This window comes from Podarcis cretensis (assembly GCF_951804945.1).
Source record: "Podarcis cretensis genome assembly, chromosome: 18".
Lineage (NCBI taxonomy): Eukaryota > Metazoa > Chordata > Lepidosauria > Squamata > Lacertidae > Podarcis > Podarcis cretensis.
The window spans coordinates 4,310,376-4,321,200 of NC_137188.1; the positions used below are offsets into that span (position 1 = coordinate 4,310,376).

The window sequence follows — 10,825 nt, forward strand, 5'->3', positions numbered from 1 at the left end:
CTTTCTAGTCAGAGAGGGTGCACCAGTCAGTGCCAGTGGGTGGGTGCCGGACTACGCTTTAGACGAACCTCTTTTAAAGGACGAGTTCCATGCCCTTTTCCCACATAGACCCATGCCAGCCGAGTACTTCGATGACTGGCTCTTTACCCCCACATGTTCAGGCAGCACTTTCCACGGCTTTTCTTCAGCCGAGGAAAGAACGCCGAACTCAAACTCGCCCAGGGGATCGTGTTCGGGGGTGGACACAGAGCCCTCTTATTGGTGGGATGAGCAACCAGAGGAAGCCTGGCGCAAGAAATGGCTGAAGGGGCCTTGGCCGGCAGCACCAGACGAAGTAGCAATGGAAGAGGGAACTGCGAACATTTTGGGTGAAGAACCCGAATTCGAACACACGTACACCGAGCTGCCAGCAGAGGTCATGGACGTAGCCGAACTGTATCCTGCATCTACCTCCGAGGAGCTGCAGTTCCCACAACCCGCACCCGATGGGGGGGAGGGGGGAAGGGGGGGCTTCGAGGGGGGGATGGATGTCAGGGGTTCAGGGAGAGAGGCGCAGAGGAGGGAGGAGACCGAGAGTGAGGGAGAAGGATTCCAGCCTGACGAGGAAGAGGACGACAATGACCCGAGATGGTCCATGAGTCCGTCCAGTGAATCGGAGGATTCCCAAAAGGGAGCCCCCCTGGTCAAGCCAAGGGGAGCCCAAGGGGGAAGCAGTCAGGAGCAGGGAAACGTAGGGGGAACCGCCAGTGGGAGTTGGAGATCGAGACCTGCTTCTCCACCGGAACGGAGTGAAGAGGGTGGAGTTACCAGTGTGTCGGGAGGAACAGAACAAGGAGCAGAGGGGGGAAGGAGATCGGGGCAAGACGTCCTGCCGGAAGGGGCGGAAAGCAGTACCGGGAGCAGTGTGGCTGTTGAAAGGAAGGTCAGGAGCAACGTACGCGCGCCAAGTTCAAATGTGGAGGCGCGCGGAAGTGGGGAGAGCTCTGGGGAGGAGCCTGGTGCTAAAGCACGAAGGAGGGGGCAGCAGGCAGGAGAAGACTCAGCCTCTGGGGAGTCCCGGAAAGAGGGAACACAGGGGGGCAGGAAGACCCTGCGGAAAAGGAAGGAGAGGAAAAGGTGGAGCAGCACAAGCCTCTTAAATTGGTGCAGGGGAGGGACGGACTCAGAGGGGACTTCTAACATCTAAGGGTAACAGATGTGGAGCCACGGAGTTTGGATGTAATGACGACAATGATCTTCAATAAAACCTTTTGTATATAACTTGGACTGGACTTTGGTCTCTTGTGAGCTGGGACCCAGGGTGGCTCTGACAGTAACAGTTGCCAGCCAAACCTTCCCTTCAAAACAAAGCCCCAACAAATAAAGATGCTAGTCCTCTCGGTTCTGAATCACATACTGCGCCATGATTTAAGAAGGATGTTGGCAAGCTGGAAGGTGTACAGAGGAGGCAAAGCGATCGTGCGTGATCATCACCAAGCGTGATGAGGAAGGGTTGAAGAGCTGGGGGTGTTCAGCTTGGAAAAGGGGAGACTGAGAGGAGATAGGAAAGCCATCTTCAGATATCTCAAGGGCTGCCACGTGGAAGAGGGAGCAAGCTTTTCTCCTGCCCCGGAGGGTAGGACTCGAACCCGCGGCTTCAAATTACAAGAATGGAGATTCCCACTAAACGGAACCTTCTGATAGTAAGAGCTGTTTCCCCCACCCACAATTTTTTATTCATTTTATAATACAACTAAACCACACAAGCAGAAAAACAAACAATACAAACAAATTCTTGTTTTATCCTTATTTTTCCTAAACATTCTTTACCTCATCTTTAAAGGTAAAGGGACCCCTGACCATTAGGTCCAGTCGAGGCCGACTCCGGGGTTGTGGCGCTCATCTCGCTTTACTGGCCGAGGGAGCCGGCGTACAGCTTCTGGGTCATGTGGCCAGCATGACTAAGCCACTTCTGGCGAACCAGAGCAGCGCACGGAAACGCTGTTTACCTTCCCGCCGGAGCGGTACCTATTTATCTACTTGCACTTTGACGTGCTTTTGAACTGCTAGGTTGGCAGGAGCAGGGACCGAGCAACGGGAGCTCACCCTGTCACAGGGATTCGAACCGCCAACCTTCCGATCGGCAAGTCCTAGTCTCTGTGGTTTAACCCACAGCACCACCCGCGTCCCCACCTCATCTTTAGCAGTTTCATATATCATAATTTTAAAACATTTTTTAATCACACTTTTACCATAAAAACCTTCACATTTTATCTCTTACAAATAGTACTATTTTAAAATACACTATCTTCTACTTCTAACCCTACAGCCTATGTCCACTTCCAAAGCTATTCTAAAATTTAAATATTAACATATTTTTTCAAATATTCTTTAAACTTCTTCCAATCTTCTTCCACCGTCTCTTCTCTCTGGTCCCAGAGTCTCCCGGTCACTTCGGCAAGTTCCATATAGTCCATCATCTTCCTCTGCCATTCTTCGACTGCTGGTAAATTTTGTTTCTTCCAATTCTTCGCTAATAATATTCTCACAGCTGATAGTAAGATCTGTTTGACAATGGACCAGACTCCCTCAGGAATGGACTCTTTTCTGGAGTCTCCAGTAGCGGTTTAGTCATGCTAGCCATATGACCCAGAAAGCTTTCTGTGGACAAATGCCGGCTCCCTTTGCCTGAAAAGTGAGATGAGCACCTCACCCCATAGTCACCTTTGACTGGACTTGACCATCCAGGGGTGCCGTACCTTTTACCTTACCTTCCTTGAAGGTTTTTAAGCAGAGGTTGGATGGCGTTATCTTTCATGGATGCTCTAGCAGAAATCGTTGCATTGGGGTTGGACTGGATGACCTTTGGGGTCCCTTCCAACTCTACGATTCTATGATCCCCAGAAATAATAATAATAATAATAATAATAATAATAATAATAATAATAATTTTTATTTATTTATACCCCACCCTTCCCGGTTCAAAAACCGGGCTCAGGGCAGCTAACAACAAATTAAAAACACTTAAATGTAAAAGTAGCATAAAATACAGTATAAAAACATGAATAGCAATAAAATTCAAAGTTCAGAAATCAATTTAGGGGAAATGCATCTAACAAGCTGGCTGAATTGGTCCTACTTGGGCCAGCGAGGAGGCCAGGGGAGAATTAGCTGTGGGGTCTCAGAGCGGGCGATCTTCACAAAAAGGGGAGGAGGAGGGAAGAGAAAGGAAATAAAAGATCAGGCTGAATTCAAATTAAAGGCCAAATTAAATTGCCATCCTATTTGGAAAACCTCAGAGCAGGTGCTCATTTTTTTTATTTTTCAGCAAAAACTTAGGAGCGCTAACCAGTTCAGCCCGTGTTCCTCCTTGTGGAGTTTCGTGGGGTGTCCAGGGATTTTGCAAGAGACCAAGGAGAAGACCTGGAGCACCCCTGTAAAAAAAACACAGAACACCCAAGGGATGCTGCTGTTTCCTTGCAGAAGAAACTCCAAGTCGAAGATGCAACCAGTAGGCATCTTCACACACTCTTTAGAAGTACACAGAGCCCTCGCTGGTCTTCTGGTCGTAGGCTTGGATCTGTGCCTTGATGTGGGTGAGCTTCCTCTTGAGGTATTCGCAGCGCTCTTGCTTCTCCAGGAATGCCGGGTCCTGAAATTTGCAGGGTAGGCAGAGAGATGGGGGAAACGGAAAGACGTCAAAATGCATTTGCAGTGTGAACCAAATACCCACCCAGTTTTCCAGGGATGGTGCCGGAGTTACGAAAGCCATCCCGACTCCTGATTTGATCCCAGAATGTCAGGTTTAAGGTGCTGATTTTGACCTTTAAAGCCACATTTGTGGCTTAGGGTTCTCATATTTATGAGACCGCCTCTCCTGGTCTGCCCTGCAGAGGACCTTAAGGTCCATGAATAACCATAGTTTAGAGGTCCCGGGCCCTAAGGAAGTCAAACTATCCTCCCCCAGGGCCAGGGCCTTCTCAGTGATGGCTCCGACCTGGTGGAATGCTCTGTCCCAGGAGACCAGGGCCCTGCAAGATTTAACCTCCTTCCACAGGGCCTGTAAAACAGAGCTATTCCGCCTGGCTTTCAATTTGAACTTAGCCTGATCTTTTATTCCCCTTCCTTCCCTCCCGCTCCCCTTTTTATGAAGATTACCCGTTCTCGGATCCCACAGCTAATTCTCCCCTGGTCTCCTCGCTGGCCCAAATAGGACTAACTTAGCCAGCTAGCCCTGGTGATCGTCTAATGTTTATTGGATGGATTTCCCCCCTAAATTGATTTTCGAATTCTGAATTTATTGTTATTCGTGTTTTATACCGTATTTTATGCTGTTTTTTTGTTGCATCAATTAAGTGTTTTAAATTTGTTGTTAGCCGCTCTGAGCCCCGTTTTCTGAACTGGGAAGGGCAGGGTATAAATAATTTTTTAAAAATTATTATTATTATTTCCCCCACCAGTGCCGGGCTTGGGGAGGAGGATGAGAAAGCTGCGGCTGCAAGGGAGCACCCCTTGCTTCTCTCTCCATGGCTGCTGCTGCCAGCCTCTTCCCTCGGGCAGCTCGTACTCATGTTCCCCCCCCCCCCAAAAAAAAATAATCCTGTGAACTGCAGTTGGGTCAGAGTCCTCTCACAGAGCTACAATTCCCAGCGTTGCCTGGGAAAGTGGGATTGACTGTTAAACCACTATGGGAATTGTAGCTCTGGGAGGAGAAGTTGTCAGGAGCTTGTCCTACACTCGAGTAGGACCCTGGTAGAGACACATGCGCGACTGGCATGTTCTCTCCCTCTTGGTCTTTCGTTCGGGAGCTTCAATAGCTTTCTTCTTCCCAGTGGCGTAGCGTGGGTTGTCAGCACCCGGGGCAACGCAAGTAATTTGCACCCCCTAACCCGTGGATTTGCGCCCCCTAACCCCCAGATGTTGCGCCCGGTGCGGCCGGGCCCCCCTGCACCCCCCACGCTACGCCACTGCTTCTTCCCGAACATCACAGCGACTGATGCTAACAGACATCAGCACACTTAGGGATCCACAGAGTTTGCACACCTTGCGTGACAGACCTCAGCAACTCAGCATTTTGGCTAATCTACTTTATTTACACGGAGCACTGCAACATGGCTCCCTCTCTCTCGCGCATCAGACAGCAAAGAGAAAAAGAACAAAGGACAATAGTCCCACTTCACGGAACACAGGAACACAAACATCCTGTCTCCGTCACTTCCCACTTTGTGGAGTCAAAACATACACCGTCATGTGATAGACAACAATCCCATGACTGCAATCATGGAGCAGGAATTCTAACAGAAATGAGGTGTCTCCTAGCAAATCTCAGCATCCTGACCAACTTACAGTTCCCACCAGGGCTGCTGACAGGGAGGAATGTACACATGTACAGGGCCCCGTTCCAGCAGGGGCCCCAAACTGATAGCTCAGTCAGTAGAGCACGAGTCTCTTAAACTCAGTTGTTGTGGGTTTGAGCCCCACATTGGGCAAAAGATTCCTACATTGCGGGAGGCTGGCCTTGATGACCCTCGTGGCCCCTTCCAATTCTACGATTATTATCTTTCAATCAAATACCTGAAGGGCTGTCCCGTGGAAGATGGAAAAAGCTTGCTTTCTCTTGGAGGGAAGGACCTGAGCCAATGGGTTCAAGTTACGAGAAAGGAGATTCCAAATAAAAATCTGGAAGAACTTTCTGGTGGTATGAGCTGTTCGACAATGGGACGGTTTACTTTGGATGGTGGCAGACTCCTTGGAGGTTTTTAATGCGGTTGGTCATCTATCAGGGATGCTTTAGCTGAGATTACTGCATTGCAGGGGGCTGGTCTGGATGACCCTTGGTGTCCCTTCCAACTCTACAATTTTAAAGGTAAAGTAAAGGGACCCCTGACCATGAGGTCCAGTCGTGACCGACTCTGGGGTTGTGGCGCTCATCTCACTCTATAGGCCGAGGGAGTCGGCGTTTGTCCGCAGACAGCTTCCGGGTCATGTGGTCAGCATGACTAAGCCACTTCTGGCGAACCAGAGCAGCGCACGGAAACGTCGTTTACCTTCCCGCCAGAGTGGTACCTATTTATCTACTTGCACTTGGACGTGCTTTTGAACTGCTAGGTTGGCAGGAGCAGGGACCGAGCAACGGGAGCTCACCCCGTCGCGGGGATTCGAACTGCTGACCTTCTGATCAGGAAGTCCTAGGCTCTGTGGTTTAACCCACAGCGCCACCTGTGTCCCTTGCCTATATTAATTAGACATTCAAAAAGAAAGTTATAAAACAAAAGGTGGAGAAAACACTAATGCTTTGGTACTTGGCAGGCAGCACCATTGGCATACGGTGTGCTGGGCTCAGGAAACCTGCTGCCACAACTGGTTCTCTGGATACTTTGAGGGAAGCCTTTGCTGTTTAAAGTGGTGTGAGACGGCTTTAAATAGGAGTTAGGGATCCATTTGCAGCCTTAGGGAAATCTTCAAACGACACTCACTTCTGACTTTTATTTACCTCCTTCTTGCTTTGGTAATCTCTCCAAACAGTGGAAACCCGGCTTTCCTCCTGCAGAGAAAAGAGAAATATTTAAAACCCCTCACTGAGGATGGACGGATCTCTCACTTTTGGTTTTTCTTCCCCTCCACAAACTTAAATTCAGCTCTCCACATTTGCAACAACAAGGTGCATATATATATATATATATATATTTTAAACTTCATGAAAGTTCGCCATCATTTAAGTGCAAAGTTTGCATGCAATTTCTCCTCCTATGCACATTTCCACCAATACAATGCACTTGCAGTACGTTATCTTCATTAATAAATTCATTTTCATGGATGTTTTGCTCCAGTAGATATACTTCTGTCCTCATTATTTGCCTGGAGAACTGCATTGCAAAATTCAGAAAGGGGTTGTTGTTCAACGTACCGGTACTTTGCAAACTTAATGCCTGGTTAAGGTTTGTTGTGTGTATGTATATATATATATATATATATATATATATATATATATATAATGCATCAATGTGTATTAACAACTACCTTCTGGTTCTGATAGTGGCGAGGAAGCTTGGAGAGCATCGCCTCCAGTTCCTTGAATTTTCCCAGCGCTGTGCGGACTTCATCATACAGCTCCTTGTATTCTGCATACTGGTCATTGAAAACAGCCTTGTATTTTTCACGCTCATCCCTGCTTCTGATGGCTGGGTACTTTCTACGCCGTGCAGCAAAAAGTCAAGAAGGAGAAAAGAAGTGGGGAGGAGAATTAAAGCCAGACTCAGAGTAGACCCACTGAAATGAATGAACACAATTCACTTGGGCCTGTTAACTTCAATGTATTGTGTCCAACTCAGTCAGAGGAGACCCAGTGAAATGAATGAGCGCAATTCCCTTTGGCCTGGTTGAAGAGGAACGTTTTTGCCAGGCACCTAAGAATATATAATGAAGGCACCAGGTGAACCTCCCTGGGAAGAGCATTCCACAAGTGGGGAGCCACTGCAGAAAAGACCCTGTTATCGTGTTGCCACCCTCTAGACCTCTGGCCTGGTGGAACGCTCTGCCTCATGAGACCAGGGCCCTGCAGGATCTGATTTCTTTCCCTAGGGCCTGTAAGACAGAGTTGTTTCGCCTGGCCTTTGGCTTGGAGCCAATTTGATTCCCTCCCCCTCTTTCTTTTTTCCCTTCTCCTCCTGTGATGAGGCTGCATTTTAATATTTTAATGTTGTATTTTAATGTTGTTTTTAAGTTGTATTCATTCAACTTGTTTTTATTATTGGTTGTTAGCTGCCCTGAGCCCGGCCTTGGCTGGGGAGGGCAGGGTATAAATAAATTTATTATTATTATTATTATTATTATTATTATTATTATTATTATTGCAGTGGTTCTCAACTTGTGGGTCCCCATACGTTGTTGGACTACAACTCCCATCATCCCTGAGCTCTGGCCTTGCTAGCTAGGGGTGATGGGAGTTGTAGTTCAACAACATCTGGGGACCCACAGGTTGAGAAAGGCTGCTCTAGATCTTTTGAGGGACAGGCACCAAAAGAAGGGTGTTGGAGGGTCTCAGGGTCCGGGTACGTTCGTATGGAGAGAGGCGATCCTTGCGGGATTGCAGTCCTGAGCTGTTTAAGACTTTATAGGTCAAAATCAGCACTTTGAATTGGGCCTGGAAGCTCATTGGCAGCCAATGCAGTCAGACTAGGATCAAACTGTCTTGGCCAGGTGAGGATCCTGGCCACCAAATTCTGCACCAGCTGAATAATAATAATAATAATAATAATAATAATAATAATAATAATAATAATAATAATTTATTATTTATACCCTGCCCATCTGGCTGAGTTTCCCCAGCCACTCTGGGCGGCTTCCAACAGAATATTAAAATACAATAACCTATTAAACATTAAAAGCTTCCCTGAACAGGGCTGCCTTCAGATGTCTTCTAAAAGTTTGGTAGTTGTTTTTTTCTTTTTTCTTCTGATGGGAGGGCGTTCCACAGGGCGGGCGCCACTACCGAGAAGGCCCTCTGTCTGGTTCCCTGTAACCTCACTTATCGCAGGGAGGGAACCTCCAGAAGGCCCTCGGAGCTGGACCTCAGTGTCTGGGCTGAACGATGGGGGTGGAGACGCTCCTTCAGATATACTGGATCGAGGCCATTTAGGGCTTTCAAGGTCAGCACCAACACTTTGAATTGTGCTCAGAAATGTCCTGGGAGCCAATGCAGATCTCTCAGGACTGGTGTTATGTGGTCCCGGCGGCCACTCCCAGTAACTAGTCTAGCTGCCACATTCTGGATTAATTGCAGTTTCCAGGTCACCTTCAAAGGTAGCCCCACGTAGAGCGCATTGCAGTAGTCCAAACTGAAGCTTCTGAACTGTCTTCAGAAACAGCCCTATGTATAAAGCATTGCAGTAATCTAACCTAGAGGTTCCCGGAACATAGACGACAGAAGTTAAGATATCGCTGTCCAAATAGGAGTGCAGAAAAACCTCCTGAGCATTCCTGGACCATTGCTGCTTACTTACGACACATAATCCGGGACGATGTGAGGTTTGGGGTGGTGACCCGTCGGAATGGCGAAGTTTAACACCTCTGGGTCCCCTCCGTTCTCTGAGAACTCAACGCGTCTTGCAACTTTCTCTTTGGGAGTAACTTCATCCTGGTCTGCGACTTGCTGAGGCATACCTCGTAAGAGGACGGGCTTTCGCTGAGACGACGGGAAGGAGACAAGGCGAGAGGGAGGCTCGTAGTTCATTTGCCCAACCTTCAAGGGGGAAAGAGAGTGTTGTGGACATCAATATTGTTGAGGGACTCAACATGTCATGAGCACAAGAAACTGCCTTTTATTAAATCCAGTGACTGTTCCATGTATCCCAGCAGTCCCCACCCAGGTGTTGCAGGACTACAGCTCCCACCAGCCCTAGCCAATGAATGAGAAAAATAATCTAGAAGAGGCTGGGTACATCCTTCCTTTTCTTTGATGGGGTTCCCACTTCATGCTAGCAGTTTGAACGGCAGCAAGGTGGTTTGCCTTTCTAATTTTAAAACAAACAAACAAACAAACAAACAAACAAACAGCCCCAAAGTTTGCATTCCAGCTTGCCGAAGATATTTTGTGAAAGTGAGACTCACAGTAGACCCATTGAAATCAATGGACTTAAGTCTACTTTGGAGTTTGACTTGACCAAAGACAACCCACTGGGTGGAATTCAACATCACACTATGGCAAAACATTTCGCCTGCACGAGAATTTCAGCTGGTCAGGTGCAACAATTCCTCTCTCCTCCTCCAGGGTGCTGTACTGGGGGAGGGGTTCTCTTTTGTCCCATTACCCAATTTTCAGTGGGGAGAAGCATGGGGAGGAGGGGGGAAAGTCCCACTGTGCAAGTGTCCTTGCACCGAGATTCTGCTGATGGGGCTTGTTCAGTGAATCCTGCCCATTGTGTTTTGCAACACACACACACAGCTGGAGCATAGAACCATAGAATTGTAGAGCTGGAAGGCAACCCAAAGGGCATTTAGTCCAACCCCTTGCTATTCAGGTTCAACACAAACAGAGCAGCTAACTCCTAGGAGCCGAGGTCCCTTTGCCCCCCATAAAATATCCGAGGGGCAGGTCCCCCCAGATTTGATGGGCATTGCTATTCAAATGATGTGGGTGTGCCGTGTCATGCGATGCATTATGTGGGGTGGGACTTACCTGCCCCCCAATATTTTATTCAACACAGCTGCCTTTTTTTAACTCTCTCGTGGGTCATAACTCTTGACCATGGGTAGGGAAACTAAGGCCCGGGGGGCCGGATCCAGCCCAATCGCCTTCTAAATCTGGCCCACGGACAGTCCGGGAATCAGTGTGTTTTTACATGAGTAGAATGTGTGCTTTTATTTAAAACGCATCTCTGGGTTATTTGTGGGGCATAGGGATTTGTTCATTTTTCTTCTTCTTCAAAATATAGTCCGTCCCTCCACAGGGTCTTAGGGACAGTAGACTGGCCCTCTGCTGAAAAGGTTTGCTGACCCCAGCTCTTGACTGTTCTGGAGGCCATGACTATAGGGGAGGTCCTAAGGAGCCCTTGCGTGCCAACATTGCCTTCTCCAATGGTGGGGTCTTACCAGAGCTCTTGCGATCTTCTGGGCAGCTTGATGTCTCCACATCCTGAGACAGACAAGGGAGCCGACCAGATAGAGCAGCATGGTGAGGAAGAGGAAGGCAATGGCAGCCACTTGCCCCCCTTCGACTCGGCACAAGGCAACAACGAGCGGATTGTTGGCAAATACGGAGTAGCAGAGTCCTCCACGGTTGACGTCGTTGACGTAGGCGATTGCAGCAGCCATGTATAGGAGGGACATGACGAGGTTGAGGCCAAAC

The 10,825-nt window shown here is 48.3% G+C and overlaps 1 protein-coding gene across 4 annotated transcripts in view; it reads right to left on the reverse strand.

Annotated features, from left to right (window-relative positions):
* Nucleotides 1–3,103: 3,103 nt before the first annotated feature.
* The window catches only part of OCEL1 (occludin/ELL domain containing 1), a 10,308-nt gene continuing 2,586 nt past the window's right edge, over nt 3,104–10,825 (reverse strand). For 2 of the 4 annotated variants that reach the window (XM_079960633.1, XM_079960635.1), the window contains exons 2-6: nt 10,570–10,825; nt 8,982–9,220; nt 6,997–7,171; nt 6,456–6,520; nt 3,104–3,631 (exon numbers count right to left, since the gene is read on the reverse strand). The exon at nt 10,570–10,825 is cut by the window's right edge. In XM_079960633.1, the coding sequence (XP_079816759.1) occupies nt 3,304–3,631; nt 6,456–6,520; nt 6,997–7,171; nt 8,982–9,220; nt 10,570–10,825 (1,063 nt within the window). In that variant the 3' untranslated portion in view covers nt 3,104–3,303. Of the gene's footprint in view, nt 3,632–6,455; nt 6,524–6,996; nt 7,172–8,981; nt 9,221–10,569 lie in introns of all 4 variants that reach the window. The other 2 variants (XM_079960634.1, XM_079960636.1) reach the window with 2 other exon arrangements.